Source organism: Balearica regulorum, chromosome 4 (assembly GCF_011004875.1).
Source record: "Balearica regulorum gibbericeps isolate bBalReg1 chromosome 4, bBalReg1.pri, whole genome shotgun sequence".
In the NCBI taxonomy this organism is placed as follows: Eukaryota; Metazoa; Chordata; class Aves; order Gruiformes; family Gruidae; genus Balearica; species Balearica regulorum.
This window is the reverse complement of record NC_046187.1, coordinates 72072232-72089432: the sequence shown is the minus strand read 5'-3', so window position 1 is coordinate 72089432 and position 17201 is coordinate 72072232. Positions and strand designations below refer to the sequence as shown.

Genomic DNA, 17201 nt, shown 5'->3' with positions numbered 1-17201 from the left:
GATTAAGCAAATCCTGAAATAATTCTTTCAGAATTGAAATTGTATTAGTGTAGCACTCTTCACAAAAAATAACCAGTCCACTCAAATTGTGTATTTTATCTGCGTAGGTTTAAAAACAACTGGAATAATTCTCCAAGTGAAATATATCTGACCTTTGCTTGCAGTATAAGGTAATAATTCAGTATGATATTGGTGATGATATGTAGGCAGATATCCTATAATGTGTGTATTTGTAACTATGAAGAAGATTCTAAGGAGATTGCTCAGGTCACTGCAGTTTAGCTATTGAACTGAACTAAAATCTTTAATTATTTAAAGAGTATAGACAAGTGCGAAACCAAGGCACACTCATACCCAGAAAGTCCATTCACCAGCAGCAAACACAAATTTTAACGTGAAAGTGCCGTGAGTTTTTGCAGTTGCTGTTATTTTTGTCTGTTCTTCCCTTATTTGCCTCCTATGTTCTATTGCACTCCCTTATTGCATTGTGCTTTAAATTGCTGTAAACTCATTGTGGCAGGAAACATGTCTTCCTGTGTTTGTACAGAATTATGCACAATGTCTGCCTTTTTGTCCTTTATTTAATGAACTGTAAGAAGAATGCATGTGGGCATGTTGGAATCTAAATAATTACATTTACTAAATAAACACGAGAGGTCTAGTTATTGATACACACTGCTACTTTGGTTATTTTGAACGTGGCCGTTATAACTAGACCTTTCACAATCTACTTAAAGGAATCTTACTTTTCTATCTGTTGCAGTCTTGATGTGCCATCATGATAAAAAAATCCTTGTTTGTCAAGGAGTCATCTGTAAAATTGGAGTTTTCTTACTGTTTGTTTGTTTTCTAGTAAACCCTGTTCATTAAGTTGTTATAGACATATAAAAATGAAATGTATACACAGATGTTACATTGTTTGACTGCAAGATTATGGTAATAAACTCTGGTTCAGATTAGTTACATTTACTTGAGTTGATATAAGAATTTCATACCTAATTTCTGAAGAAGGGCAGAAGCTGTTCAGCCTGTATGCACTAGCATTCTTAAATGTGCACATGATTACTGAAACTGTATATAGAGCTAATGTGAAGAGCCAGTTGTTCAAGTGGTTATAGCTGTGGGAACAATAAATGATTGTGCATATAAACAAGCTGCACAAATGTTCACATAGATACCTGGGGCTTTTAACTGCTTACAGTGTTACTGCTCTAACAGTCAGATGAGCAAGAGGACTCAAGCATTACCTTGCTGGGGTCCAACTCTAGGCACTTGAATCCAGGAGTGTGAGGAGTATTATCTTAAAAATGCCATACCAATCTGTAATCAATAGGTATCTTTTATGTGCTTATTTATTGAACTGCTTGCATTTTTCTTCTGTTTGTGTTCAGAAGTGCCTTGGCCTTTATAATGCTTAAGAGTTAGGTGCCTACCTTGCGCTGAAACCTGAATTTTCAGCTAGGTGATTCTGGTAAGCTTGCTGAGAGCCAGCAGATTTTATGTATCATACTTCTGGAAAAAAAATACTTCTCCATATAAAAGAGATGCCACTCTGTTAAACCTAGTTGTTAAGCTGTGACCAGGCTTGTTTTTCAAGGAACTGAGATGTCAAAAAAATACATCTGACCTGCACAATGGAGAAGGTTGCAGAGACCCCACAAAGCGGTACTGGATGAGCTGTCTCCAGAACTGGGAGCATGACAGCCTTCCTCAAGTGCTGGTTTGTGTGAACTTGTCTCCTGGCCTGTAGTTAGTGGCACTTCAGTGTTGCTGTTATGATCTGAGGACCTGAGGTATTAATTCTACAGTGTTTTGTGTCTTGAAGGTGGATCTTGCACAGTAAGGGCATACCATCAAAATGCTAAGCACAGTTACTTAGTGGCCAGCGTTTACAAATGTCTGTGTAGCATAAGGCCATAGTTAAACAGGAATGTTTTGATTTTTCAGTGAAAGGTTTTAATCCTTATTGTGAGTGGTTTGAAGGAAAATGTGTCTCTAAGTAGAAGATTTGAATTCATGTGAGTTTAAAATCTGTTAGGAAACTTGCCTGCAACTTCCTCTGCTGTAGGAAAGATGTGTTGTAAGACGGTGTAGGTACCTGGATTAGTTTCATGCATCTCAGTGTAGATGATGTAGAGCTTCTTTCACATTTTTCATTGAACTAATTGATTGATTTATACAGTTAAAGGCATGCTGTAGGTTGTCATCTTGTTGCAGTTTTATACTTTCAGAGCTTATCTGGGTGTGGTCTAGTATGAATTTCTCAGCTGGTATCTGACAATCTGGTTTGTGGAATCAGTTTTGCAAGAATGATGTTGTAGCAATCGTGCACCCCTAGTGCTACATAGTGCTGTGCTTCTCAACCACAGAGATATGTTGCTTGCCCTTTACAGGCAGGAGAGCTGAAGCACAGAGGTCCCTGAACAGCTGGCAGAATCTCAGTGTCAGTGTAGCAGCCACTGAATCTTCCCACATATAGTCTGTGGACATTTATTACCCAAAGATAGTATGATGCTTCTCACTCTTCATTCAGTTGGACAGAATCCAAGTTTTCTATCTCGAGGAAGACTGATTAATAACGTTCAGTCAACATTGTGCTCAGTGAAATGAGAGTCTTGCTACAAATCCTTGTCTGTAAGGAAGATCACTGTGGCAGTGGGAAGTCCGTCTGATGACTTGAAAAATATTCTTATTTGTCTAAATCTATTTCTACACCAGATTGCTTTGTTTTACCACAGCAGTTTCTTCTTTTGCAACTAGTTGTGTTTTCACTGATGAATAAGCCAACCACCTTGCCTTACAGAAGTTTTTTCAAGTGTTTCTCTGAAGTTAAAATAATGCTGAAAACGGAAAACATCTAGAAACTTTCCTGTACCATATTCTAATACAATGACCTAACTGAATTTAGTACACATCTTTTTAATAAGCAAAAACATGTAAAGAGGTAAATGCTGAAATTCTAACTCTAAGAATTAATTTGGGGAGGAGAAGAAGGTAAGGTTCTCATGTACCTGAAAATGTAATTGCAGTATTTCCTTACTGTAATGGTGTATTGCTGAATCCACCCTCCTCTTTGTAAAAGATGAGTCGCTTCAGTTGGACATTGTTCTAGCCAGCAATTACATCTGAAAGAGGCAAAAGTGGTAATTCATCTGAACCACGTAGGTCAACCATAAAGCAGATTAACTTAATGGCTCTGTTGCTGCTGTGTTGGAAAGTAAGCTGTTGGTCTTTCTGGATGAATTTTATCTGAAGTATTTTAGAAAGAGATCCAGAATAGAAGCTCTGAAATCAATATTAAGACACTTACAAACCACAACTATTATAATTTGATTTGATACATCTTTTAAACTGCCTCAGAAACGGAAAAGGATTTGACAATTAGGGAATAATATGACAAACAAATTGGCCTTCTCCCATAACTTTTACCAGAAATGGCTAATTTATCTGTAAATTATGTAGGTCATGCATTCTCTTTACATTATTGGGACCTACAGACTTTTTCTGTGCATTTGCTGTAAATGTAAGAACAGTCAGTTCAGCGAAAAGAGAAAGCATGTTGATTTAGTTGATACTCCTAAGCATTCGATTCTTGTACATCATTAATAAATTATATGTAGTCTTTATTGACTTCTATAGGATGGTAAATTTGATGCATTATAGCATGTGGTCTCTTTTTGTAAAATTAAGTTCATAATGGTCACATCATAAGTAACTGGTGAAATATTTGGGGCAAAACACAGTAGACTTTCTTGTGTTAAACTTGAAGTATAATGCACCAGAGATCCTCTTTTTTTTTGCTTTGGGATTTTTGTTGGTTTTGTTTTTTTTTTTCCTTTGATTGTGTTTCAGAAGATGATATACTTGGTGTATATCACAGTTCAGTTTTACTTTTTCCAGACAGCATTGTTGTATGAATTTGTTTATCAGTTTATCATTCTTGGTCAATACTGATTGTACTGTGTCATGCACAAATGAGTCTTTCTGAGCAGTTTCTAACAGAAGAAATTTAACTTCTGTGGACCTTGCAGCTTACAGTATTTTTTCAGTTGCATGGTTAAAAATTAAGTTGATGTTTTTGTCCTTTTTTTTCATGATCACATAATAATCTATACCCAGTCCTTTTCTATTCAATGTTATATGTTCAGACGATCTATGTTAGTATTCCTTCATTTCGCTTCATTTTGTGTTCAGTTCTCTTAGAAATGCATCTCTTTGCTCTGTGTGGTTTGATTTTCTTCAGCTTCTTTTTAACATCAAAAATGCTTTGTTAAAACAGTTGGAGTTTGTTTTAATGATTCAGGTAATTACAGCTTCATGATTAGTTCTAGTACTGCATGAAGTATGAGGGGGGAAGTAGATTTGATATATTTGTGTTCTAAAATATTTTGGAAGGTGGATGACTTACAGACCAACATTAGGAAATAAAAAGAGAGTAGGTATCAGTTTAAAAAATCTCTGCAAGCCAACATTTTCAAGTTTTGTATTCTTTATTTGTTTACTTTTCTAGTGATACTAGAGTTGAGAATGTTTTGTTGCAGCAGCACGGTGAAACGTCAATGTTGCTGTTAGCAAAGATCATGTAAATTTGATATCAGCTAAGGTACACTAAGCTGGAACTGCTCTGACTGCAACACTAGAACTGTTCAAGAAGCTGCATGTTTGAGTGAAGAGGGCTTTTTTTTTAATATATATTTTATTGTTCTGAAGATGTTAGTTCCTTTCTCATTAACAATTTAATCTGCAAGAGTTGAGCACTGTTTGCTGCTTGGTTTCTATTCAGGTTACATAGGGTAACTCCCTTCCTTTCTCTCCCATTGTGGTTAATGGTATGTACTGCTTTGGTACAGTCAGAAGGTTTCTGTGCAGTTTTGCTACTGTTCTGTCATGTGGAAACGCATCTGGCCATATCACTTAGTAAAATCTTCTTTTAAAATATTTTGCAGCACAAAAATTACTCTTCCGCTGAAATGTTTTGCAATTAAATATATATATTTTTTCCTGTATCTGTCTGCTTTTTTGATAAGTATGCATATCTTCTGTAAATGGAATTGGCTTCTTCAGGTCAAAGTAATGTGCTAAAATCCCCATTTAACATAGAAAAATGGAGCACAGAGATAGTTTTTGAGAAACATTGGGAAAAATACTGTAGTAGTTTTTAAAAATCAGTTTAATACTAGCGCTGTGAAATCTGAAGCATTGAAAATTCTGAATTCTACAACAGCTAAGGTCTTCCTGATATCCTATATCCCCCTTTATTCTAGAATAAATGGTGTGTATTTGAGCAATGCCTACTCGTTTATTAGTGGGGTCTACTCTTATTACTATTACTGCCCTTAAAAGAAAAAAGAAATTGCATATTTATGTACAGTTTGATTATCCAAAAATGTGTTTTTATTCTATGTATTTTTCTACTCAACTTTAATGTCTTCCATTCTTCACCATGGTTTAGAGATAATTATCTTTTTTTTTTCCAGTTTCTGTCTTTGATGTTCCAGTTCTGTGTGTAATTTTCAGTATACCTAGATATTTGCCTTGTCTCTGCAGAGATATTCTGTCTGCACAGCCAAAATGCAAAATAATTGTGTTGCAAAAGACTTTATGAGTTTTTTTAGTGTTTCATATTAAAGTTCTTCTATATCAAGTTTGTTATTGGTTTGGATACCGTTGTAGATGGATTTCTTTCTAGGCATGAAAAGTGGTCTGACAGATCTGTGCAGAAGTGACCTAATTTTATGCTGTTAAATGTTATGTTTAATTTTATTCTGACATAGTATTGTGTTTTACATTACTCATATTTTTTCTTCTAGGCAAACGGAGTGGGCGTAGTAAAAAATGGAAAGAGATGCTGAAGTTGCCACCTGTTAGTCATTGCGAAGGTATTAGATGCTCAATCGGTAGGTGTCCTGTAGAATGGTCTGCTGATTATTTTGAGAAGGAGGGGTAAGAGTTTGGTGGTGTTAACTGAAAGGATTCTTTCTTGCTTCTGAATGCTAATTATGAAAAAAAGCTATTAGACTTTTAATGTGATGGAGAATTTATGAGAAAATATATTTATGAGAAGATAAAAGCTGTATCACAGCTCCTTGTTTGTTAAAGGAAACTGTTCCTAAAGGATAATTTACAAAGCCATGAATTAGTAAAAGGAATCATATTGTGGTATTGTTGCTTTCCACCCCCTAACCCAAATGAAACTTAACCATATCATTCAATGTCTTTTTAATAAATATGATAGTCTATAAGAGACAAATATGGCTGGAAGTGAGCGTTTCACTATTCTTTGGGATCACTGTGTGGTTTTGATGCCTTTGCTAAATATATTAATGTAAAATCTTCATGGTTTAGTGATGTTTTTCTGACCTATTCTCAAATGGGAGTAAGGATCATGCTATGACAAAGATAAAAATAAATAAAGATATTTACTTATTATTTTTATCTCAGAAAGAGACTATAACCAGCTTTGTGACAAACAGCCAATAGGAAGACTTCTCTTCAGGCAGTTCTGTGATTCCAGACCAGATTTGAAAAGATGCATTGAATTTCTGGATGCAGTGGTAAGCAGTGAGAAATTGGACATCAGTAGCCTATAGATTATATTTTTGTGTTTATAAAAATTTTGATTTTTGTGCTGGTTTTGGCCAGGATAGAGTTAATTTTCTTCATTGTAGCTCATGCTGAGCTATGTTTTGGATTTTTGACCAAAACAGTGTTGATAACAAGGATGTTTTAGTTATTGCTGAACAGCGATTACACAGTGTCAAGGCCTTCTGTTTCTCACGCTGCCCCATCAGTGAGTAGGCTGGGGATGCACAAGGAGTTGGGAGGGGACACAGCCAGACAGCTGACCCCAACTGACTAAAGGAATATTCCATACCATATGATGTCATGCTCAGCAATAAAATTAAGGGGAAAGGAGGAGGAAGGGGGGAAGTTAGTTATGGTGTTTGTTTTGCCAAGTAGCCATTACACATGATGATGAAGCCCTGCTTTCCTGGAAATGGCTAGCCATCTGCTGGCCTATGGGAAGAAGCAAATGAATTCCTTATTTTACTTTGCTTGTGCCTGCAGCTTTCTTTATCTATTAAACTGTCTTTATCTCAACACACAAGTTTTCTCACTTCTACCCTTCAGACTAACACTGGGGGAAGTGGGTAAGCAAGTGTGTGGGGCTCAGTTGTCTACTAGGGTTAACACACAACAATTTTATAAAATAGTAATTTTCTCTAAACACATCCGGGTGCTAATGCTGCATATATGGTGAGATTTACTTTTTGCCAATTGTAAAGCTGTAACTTTTCATGAATGTCAAAAAACTTTGGCTCTGTTACTTAAAGGAAGATGTTTAATATTTGCTATAAAATCTCTGCCATCTCAATATGGTCAGAGCTACAAAAATAGGCATGATGGGAACAAAAAAAATAATTTTAGAAAGACATGTTGCTTTACTTCTTGAACCTAAAAAGGATGTGCATACAAGGAATATTACTTATGATACTCAGACTTTAAAGTGGTGTAAACATAGACTTGAAAATGTTGCAACTTGCATGGAAGCCCTAGGCTAGAGAGAATGTGCTAATTAAAAAAAACACAATGGAGATGGAAATTTAGGGAACCATCTATGGAAGGAGAGAAACCAGATTTTAGAGACCAAGGGAAAAGGAGGTGTTTTGTCTTGATATATTTGCATCTTGGTACCTAACGCTAAAGAATGAGGGGAGGATGGAAATGTGCCTGCAGCCATGTTTTGTAAAAAATCCTCAGACAAAACCCTCATGCGGAGGGGGAAAATAATGAGAAGAGTAGGCAGGCACACAACAGTCCTCAAGAGGAGAGAATAATAACTCAGAGCTTTTTATTCTTTGTCCCTCATAGTTAATCCAAGTGTGGTAAAATACAGTCTTAAACTGAGATTGCAGCCAAAAGAAGAGTTTTCCTCATCCCACCCATTTTTGTTCTTATATGCAGGGACCAAATGGCCAAAAAACATAAAGTAGGGTAGTGCTGCTGCTTACATGCATCCCAAAATAGTCTCAGAATGCAAGATGGCTTTGAGAGGTGCACAGTGTAAGGAGCTACATGGGATTATTGCTGGGCTCCCCACTTCACTGTATCTTCCTTCCCCCTACAGGAGTATAAACCGAGGCACTTGATCAGCTGAAAAGGAACTTCAGTGTCAAATGAGTAGAATTGCCTTATATTTGTCAATGAATCTTTGTGCAATTAGGTTTACTCTTCAGGTGCATTTCACCATACTTTTGTGACTCTTAGGAGCTGTTCTAGCACCAAATTCCAGAGACCACTTTGACAGTTGAGACATAGAATGGATTGAATGGAAATCCAGAACAGTGGAGCTAAATATCCTGAAGTGAATGTAAACTAGAGCTTTTAATGAGCATCGCACAATGGGGAGACCACTGACAACTGTGGATGTACCCATAATGGTTACAACTTCTGCACACATTTTAAATCCTTAAAAACTTAGATAAGGAGTAGCAGAATTTTTGGCAGCACAAAGGAGAAAAAAAATCTTAGGCATGACTGTAAGGCAGGCGTGTCTTTGCTCTACAGATGTAATTTTTGAGGTGAAATTGTCTCTAAGAAGTAACTGTGTTTTACACTAACTGAAAATTTTGAATTGTTTTGAAATATGCAATCTGTAATGTCATGTGGATTGCAACACTTCTGTGAATTAACAAAGACTGTCAGAGTTGAGATAATCTGATGTAAGGGATGATTTTGCAATTCTTTTTTTATTTTTTAACTTCCATTTGAAAAATTATGGTGAAGTGATGCTTGGGCATCACTGAAACAGAAGTCTCTTAAGAGCTGAGATAATTTCTAATCGATGACTGTCAGTATCTGAAAGCTAAGCATGCTTTCCTGATCAAGGAAGTGAGATAAAATACCTACTATCTCTTACAGATGGTTCCTGAGTTAGCCTGATTCCCTTTTCTGGACTGGATTTCAGCAAGCTTGTTCAAGCTTGTTTTGGGGTAGGGGCATGGGATTGAGGGTTTTTTTTGTTGGTTTTGTTTGTAAGGCAGTAAAGTGAACGGAAAGGCTAAGGTTGTGGGGTTTTTGCCTCGGGCTTTGCCAATTTTTGAATTTTTTTTTATTTTAAATAAATTTTAGACTTAATCTTTCTGAAAATAAACTTTATGGCATGAAATGCCATAGTCTTAAGAGCATTGCATCTTAATTAAGAGAGTTTTATGACTCTGTTACATGGAGCAATGTGATTTCAGCAGCATGATTATTTCAGGAGGCCAAGATGGCAAAATCAAGGTAGTACAATGCTATGTTGTCTACCTGTACTGAGTACTAACACTGGTAAGCTTTAACTCTTGAGAAAGTGTGACCTTAGAGTCTGGAGTCAGCTTGGCTTTACAGAAAGAAGAATTGTGAAATAATTCAATAAAAGTGGCAGAAATTAAAGTGAGGAATTATAGTTATCCAATCATCTACTGACTCATTTCACTAGCTGAGGACAAGGTTACTCAAGTATGAAAAAGAATGGGTGACAGCTCAAACTTCCCTCTTAAGCTCTGTGAGTAACAGAAATTAGTTGACAAGGCTGTCTCTTAAACTTCCTTTTAAATTACAGTATCTGCTTAAAACAGTATGCCTAACTGTTTGTATTAAATTAGTGACTCCTTTGGCATAATTGAAAATGTTAAAGGTGGTAAGTGCACTGCTGTGGTTGATTAACTTTTCTGACCTGCTCAGGTTGTTTGGCAGTTGCAGAAGAATTCCTTACCATTAGACTGATTGTTGTGAAATTAAAGTAGCGAAAACAATGGCTTGCAATTGTTTACAGGTTTGAGTACTGTGCTGAAGTGGCTCACACCATAATGTCTCAGAAGAAAAAGATGTTGATGACTTAGTAATGAGCCGGTGTGGGTTAGTTGCAATTGATTGCAGAACTGGAGTTGAGGGATTCTCTTAGTTCAAGTATTGTGCTGTGTGTTTAATTCTTGAAGTGTCAGTTTTCAGTGTTCTAGTTTTCTTTATAGAGCTACATAACTTCTCTTCTGATTAGATCAATCACTTGGAACTTCCTATGAGGTTCTTAATGATTGTTGTCCCAATAGGCCAAACTGTTGTTTTGTATGATACAGTCCTCCATTCTGGAGGTCTGCCATATATTCTTTGTTCCTAGGTGCATGCATTTACACTGTGAAATATGAAATAAGCTTTGACTTGGCCCAGCTTACGAAGCTAATACAGGTGGCTGTTTGAGATTGCTCTTTTCTAATTCATCTTTCCCCAGGTTCTGTGTTGTCTTTAAATGTTGTAACTTCTGATGTCTGCTTCTAGATTATTCCTTAAGATTATTAATAGTGAGTTGTCCTTGGAGTTTTTCAACACTAGTATCTGTTTGATGGTTTGTTTGATTTTTCCATAAGTAGCTACCTGTGGAACTTTATTAAGCTGCCAGTTGTTTATCTGCAAAATGCACTGTATTGCATCATGGTCTTTTTCTACATCACAGTACCATATATTACTAAGTCAAAAACTTCACAAAGTTTTGTATCTACTCAGTTTTATTTTCTCAAAGAATGAAGTAGAGTTTGTTTTGGATCTCACTTCCTGTTAACACAACCTTGTAGAAAGTAGTAGTTTTATCCTGGTTTTACCCAAGACTGTAGTAAAGAAAAATACATGAAGAAAAAAAAATACAAGGAAGAAAAAACTGATTATTGTACTCTTATTTATTATTTCCCATCTGGATCATTCTGTCCTCCAATACTACATAAATACTACTTAATTGTAATTGATCTAATTTAACCTCTAGGTTGCAGTTTCTGTAATTACATTTAGACTAATTGTTAGTTTTTGTATGTTTTCCAAAAGTTAAATCCCATGTGCTTTTTTTCTTAAGACTGTTCTTTGTACATGTTTGACTATGTAGCCTAAAAATCTTTAAATAGATTTTAAACAATGAGAGCCTTCAGTTCCTTTATTAAGACCATTGTGTTATTCATAAAATTTACCTAGCATCATGTAAAAAGACTGTAGTGCCAAACAGGTCTGAACATAATTTAATTTTCAATTCCATTCCCCTAGGCAGAATATGAGGTATCTTCAGATGAAAAGCGTATAGACTGTGGCCTGAAAGTTTTAGAGACGTACTTCACTAATGGGGTAAATATATTATTTTGCAAAATATTGTTTCAAGTGTTTTGTAAATATCAGATAAATAGAGATCTAAGTGGTTGTATTGTTCTTAGTAAATTGACTTTCAAACTTCAAGAGTTCCATTTTTGTCTTTCTGAAAGGTATACTGCCTTCTAAAACTTTGAAACTTATCAACTTGAGCAGAAACCTTGACTGATCTCTGCTTTTAAGACTACTGCCATTATGATTTATTCTTCTGTGTTTTCTAATTAAAATACCTGTCTCAAGTAAAGATATATTTTTAAACAAACTCATTTAGCATCTAAAGAGAACTTATTAATAAATTAACTCAGAGTTTTGTATTCTGAAGACATAAGAATGAGGAATTCTTGAAATACTCAGGCATCTTTCAGACTCCTGTGTGGTCTTGCTTGTTTTGCTGTAAATTTTCAGAATTGCTGCATGTTTTCATATAGTAAAATGCTGTTTTGTTTTGTTCTAGAGCATTCTGTTTCTCTATATTTTGCATGGAGATCATTAATAGCTGATCTTTTGCATATATTAGATCTCACTGCTTGGTTTTTAAGAGTCTGTCTTTGGTATCTGATAGAAACTTTTCTGTGGATATATAATTAGACAATTGCTTTCTATGAATAGATGCTCCTTCTACTCCTCTTACTTTGGTCATCTTGAGAAGGCTTTACTCCAAATGAAGGTCTTGCAAATGCAAAAGGAAATAGACTTCAAGTTTGCCACATCTCTAATGATAATTTCTTTGGGACTATCATAACTCACATGCAGGTTTTGAAAAAACAAACAAAAAAACCCAACAACAAAAAAAACCCAACTTTTTTTTTTGCTGGTTTGAAATAGTTTCCCAAATGTGTGTATGTTTGTTTCCCCTACCTTCCGCCCTGCCAAACCAAATAGATAACTTGCTTTTGTGGTGGTAGACTTATGGAATGAAAAAGAAATTTGACCTGTTGCCAAGTTTATTTTCCCAGATACTGAAATAGTAAATAACTGTAATAGCTGTGAATGCATTTTTCTATAATAGGGAACAAATAAAAATTTTGCCTGAATATGACTTTCTTGGTTTTCTCTTCAGCCAAACCATTCCTTTCCTTTTCCTCTTTCCAGGTTTCATTTCACTTTGAATACAGAACTTCTACTTGTTCTGTTGATTTACAAAATTGCTTTCATTGTTGCCTTTTTTTTTTTTTTTTTTTTAATTTAAAGTCTGCAGCACACTTGCCAGAAATACCTCAGGAAACAGTAAATGAATGTAAAGCAAGACTGGAAAAGAACCCTTCTAAGGATCTTTTTATGGACTGTACTAGGTAAGTTAAAAATGCATAGTGCTAAGATTGAGTATCACAAGAGAAATTCGTGTCTTTCTGAGAGAAATGAAAGCTGAAGTTACTATACCCAGGAGTATTTAGTCTCTGAAATGAGTGTAGGTAAGAAATTTGGAACAGATTTATTAAAAGACTAGGTTTTCTTCAGATGTGATGTAGATGTTTGCCCTTTGCGGAGCTTTTCACACTATTATCTGCTACCAAGTATTCTTTAAGTTTGAATAGTATTTCTCTTTTTTATATTCTTACCTTTTCAGTGACTCTTCTACCATGATGAAGGTACTTGGAAAAGTAGGAAGTTATAAACTGGAGCTTGAAAGCTATCTGAATAATGTTACACAACTTAACGGTTCTTGAAAATGGGTCGAACTGAGGCCAACAGTTACATTCCGTTAAGATGGAATTGAGGGCCACGAAGATGATGAGTGGGCTGGAGCACCTTTCCTGTGAAGACAGGCTGAGAGAGTTGGGGTTGTTCAGCCTGGAGAAGAGAAGGCTTCAGGGAGACCTTATAGCAGCCTTCCAGTGCCTAAAGGGGCCTACAGGAAAGATGGGGAGGGACTGGTTACAAGGGCATGGAATGATAGGACAAGGGGTAATGGCCTTAAACTAAAAGAGGGTAGGTTTAGCTAAGGTATAAGGAAGAAAATTCTTCACTGTGAGGGTGGCAAGCCACTAGAACAGGCTGCCCATAGAAGTTGTGGATGCCCCCTCCCTGTGTCTTGGTTTCAGCTAGGATAGAGTTAATTTTCACAAGGAGCCAGGACAGGTGAGCCAAGCTGGCCAGGGGGCTATTCCATACCATGTGATCTCATACTCACCATAAAAGGGAGCTAGTCGGGTAGGGGTGGCTTGGTGATGCTCCAGGACAGTCGGAGTGTGGGCTGAGCATCAAACTGTCCTTATCCCAACCCACGGGGTTTGCCTTTGTCTTCCCATTCTCCTCCCCATCCTGCCAAGGGGGAGAGGGGTGAGTGAGCAGCTGCATGGTGCACAGCTCGGGCTGGGGCTGAACCACCACACCCTGGAAGTGTTCAACGCCAGGTTGGATGGGGCTTTGGGCAACCTGGTGTAGTGCAGGGTTGGAACTAGATGATCTTTAAGGTCCTTTCCAACCCAAACCATTCTAGGATTCTATGATAAGATGGCTGGTTAAAGGATCGATTGTGATAGTTAACACAAACAAATACAACTTGGTTTTGTTCTGAACTCATGAAGTGATATTTCACACAGCAGCAGCAGGGAAGGCTTTTCTTGGAGGGACAGTACATGTTTACCAGTGTTGCATGTCTTTCTAAACCCTTTATGTTTCTAATATTACTGGTTCTTCAAGGCATGCTTGATCATGTCTGAAGGATTACAACATGTTTTGTCACTGCTTGGGTCATCTCCCTGGCAACAAAAACAAGCACACTTTATAACAACCTGAGATTATAAGACTGAAAGGGATGAGTAAAACAAGTCTCAAACGGAGGATCTGTAATGTAGGTCATCTCCTTTCCTCTGTCCCATAAATATCTGAATATAGTTTGAATGACTTGTTTCCTCCCCCCAAAGTGTACTTAATTTAAGGGGAATGATAAGGTACCTGGTGTTCAGGTTTGGATATGGCCTAAATTTCAAATCTTAGAATAAAATTTTACTTACCAGTCTCTAAAGAATGTATGAAAGCTTATAGATACTTTCCTGTAAATATCTGTAAGAGGTCATATTTGTGGAGTCATACATGCATTACATAGCTTCTGAGAGGCTGATGTTTAGGTGGACTTGCAGACACTTAATGAGAATGCAGAGGTCAAACTTTCTAGTTACTCTAAGTAACAGTAGTTTGGCATTCACTAGTGTTTTGACAGGAACAGTTTTCTCTAACAGGCAGTCACTTTGTGACACATCTAAATCTACAACTCCATTGTTCTGGTTAAGTATATTTTAATAGATTTATAGCACCTCCTGCTTCATCTTTTTTTTTTTTTTTCAGTATAAGATTGATTTTATTTTCTTGTTGCTAGAATTGTCCATGAATACTTAAGCAGAAGACCTTTTGAAGCTTACCAAGAAAGCGTGTATTTTTCCCGTTTTTTACAGTGGAAATGGCTGGAAAAGTAAGTTTATTTATAATGTTTGCATTATAATTTTGCTTTGCTTTGTGGCCAATTCTGCTTGTTATGCTAGAAATGCTATAGAGCCCTAATGAATGACACTACCTGTGTAAGAAATTATGATCTGAAAGACCATATATAAAGGCTGATGTTGCTGGGACAGCAAGAGAGCCAATACTCCAATGGAAGTATCTGTCCAGGAGTCTTTAAGCGATAAATTTGTAAATACAAATTTATTATCATATGGATATATGTTTGGCTGTCAAGTGTGCAGTGAGAAACTAGTCTTTCTTGGGAATGCTATCAGCCTTTAGTTTCAAACTTAGTCTAATTAGTGGTTAATAAGCAGATTAATCTAGTTTTATAACCCACTGGGTGACAGGGTAACTAATCTGTTTTTCAGGGTGATACAGACACAGATGTAGTAATGACAAGACAGCAAGATTTGTATATATCAGAATCTAGTTTAAGCCTTTAAATCAATACTAAATGGGTGTCCAGACTTTTTCAGAAGGCTTAAATTGGTACAAACTGATTCTAATTCAGCATTGCTGGGTATCATGATAACATATTCAAACATTAAGGTGCTTAAGCATTAATTTTATGGTAAATTCAAATTATCCAGTGTCTTTGAATTAGTAGCAAAACCCAGGAAGAGAACTAGGGAAGTTACTCAAACAATTAAACCAAATTCTCTACCAAATGAACCTCTTCTTGTTTTCCTCAGAACAAAGCTGCATTAACAGTAAATGCTCTTTTAAAACAAAACAAAATACCCCAGCTCACCACCATGAAATAGCCCTGCTCTGATACATGTTTGGGAGTATTTTGGCACAGAACGGCTGAGACCTTTACTGCCTCCAGTTCTCTCTTCCTCTTCCACTACAGACATACCTTAACAATTTGGCTCTTGAACTGCTGTTGTATACCACAACTCTTTCTTTTTTGAAAACACCAAACAGCAAAGCAAAATCAGAAATGGTTTACCTTTTAAATGCTGTATTGTAAGCATGATCTCATTGAAATGCAGCCTACCTGTCAGTGTACTGCAGCTAAGGGAGACAGCTGGAGGTGATAAATTGACCGTTGATGAGAACAGATAAGGGTCTACCCATAAACATCACAGGGCCTAATTGATCAGCTTTTCTTCCTGCTATTGTGAATGTCTAACGACCACATGAGGGAGCCAATGTTTCTAATCAGAGCACCCCTTTCATTTGAAATTCAGCTAATTATGATACTGGTTTCATGAGGTCAAGGCAACTGTTGTTCAGTAAGATGTCATAGAACAGGAGGGAGAAAATGAAGACAGACTTCAGGGTGTGGAGGGGATTATTGACTCTTGTAATTCCTGTTGCAGTAATTGTTTCTTTCTATTAATCAGGCAACCAGTAACCAAACACACATTCAGGCATTACCGAGTACTAGGCAAAGGTGGATTTGGAGAGGTGAGTACAGAAGTATCTTTCTGCGAGGCAATCCTTAAGGGGGAAAAAAAAAAACCTTAATACAGAGGAGGAGCAGTTTTTTAACTCTTAACTCTAACTGTCTGTATTTGACACATAACCTGGCAAACTGTCATCAATCCAAACTGTTTTCTTTTAATGCATTAATTCCAGTATTGTAGGTCATGCACAAAGTTGGAGAAAACTTCCACTGACTAAAAACAGTTGCTCTGTTTAGAAATTTTATTTGGCAATGAAAGTGTAGTTTCTACTTAATAATTATGTAGAATATTCATGAACCTGATAGGAAAATCTATAGCTTTTATTCACTCTGTTTATAATTCCCTGGGTTTCTTCCCCCTGCATGCTTTAACCAGAACCCTGTATTGAAGAGGAAGGAAGGTTACTAAATTATCATTATCTTTCTCACACTTGATTATGGTGTGGATGTTTGTCCTCTGTCTTGCTTACCTAGACATTACACTGTTACCAGTCAGGTGTTTCACCAACACAAGATCCACAGTTTTACTGAACTATTCAACCCCAGCAAAAATGGGTTTGCTCTCGTATAATCACTTTTTTTACTTGTGTTACAGCTTTTGTGACCCATCAAGGTTGTTTCACGGGTGAAAGCTCTGTATTGATGCTTACAGACCTTCATTTTCTGATAGCATTCAAGAGTGTGAAAAAAGAAAATAAAATTTTGTCATCTTAAAAAAAATTCTAAAAAAACCCCTAGCATCTCTGACACACTTTCCTTCTTTTTTAGGTGTGTGCCTGTCAAGTACGGGCAACAGGAAAAATGTATGCTTGTAAAAAGCTAGAAAAAAAGAGAATAAAGAAGAGGAAAGGAGAATCAATGGCTTTAAATGAAAAAAGAATTCTAGAGAAAGTGAATAGTAGGTTTGTAGTAAGTATCTACTTCTGCTCTTATTCTCAGAAGTTTGTCTTGCTTGCTTTGCTTCACTCCTCCTCCAGGAGCTTGTGGGCATTTTTTAATTGATTTAGAGAATGCATGACTGCTGAGATAAATAATTGATGCAGTAATATAGTGTGTGATTGTCAGTAGTTCTGTGCGGAGGGCTTTTTTTATCCAATATTGAAGTGGTTTTAGTGTGCCTACTTTATTTCTTGCTTACAACCAAAACATTAGGTTGTGTTTCAGCATGCTGATGCCACTG

General features: G+C 36.4%; 1 protein-coding gene across 2 annotated transcripts in view; it reads left to right on the top strand.

The window, feature by feature from the left end:
- GRK4 (G protein-coupled receptor kinase 4) overlaps positions 1-17201 on the top strand; it is a 42077-nt gene that overhangs the window by 5111 nt on the left and 19765 nt on the right. For both annotated transcript variants that reach the window (XR_012835427.1, XM_075752601.1), the window contains exons 2-8: positions 5811-5897; positions 6442-6554; positions 11068-11145; positions 12358-12458; positions 14486-14578; positions 15960-16023; positions 16790-16930. Coding sequence is in view for 1 of the 2 variants with exons in the window: in XM_075752601.1 (XP_075608716.1) it covers positions 5811-5897; positions 6442-6554; positions 11068-11145; positions 12358-12458; positions 14486-14578; positions 15960-16023; positions 16790-16930 (677 nt within the window). In the remaining variant the exon portion in view is untranslated. The remainder of the gene's footprint in view (positions 1-5810; positions 5898-6441; positions 6555-11067; positions 11146-12357; positions 12459-14485; positions 14579-15959; positions 16024-16789; positions 16931-17201) is intronic.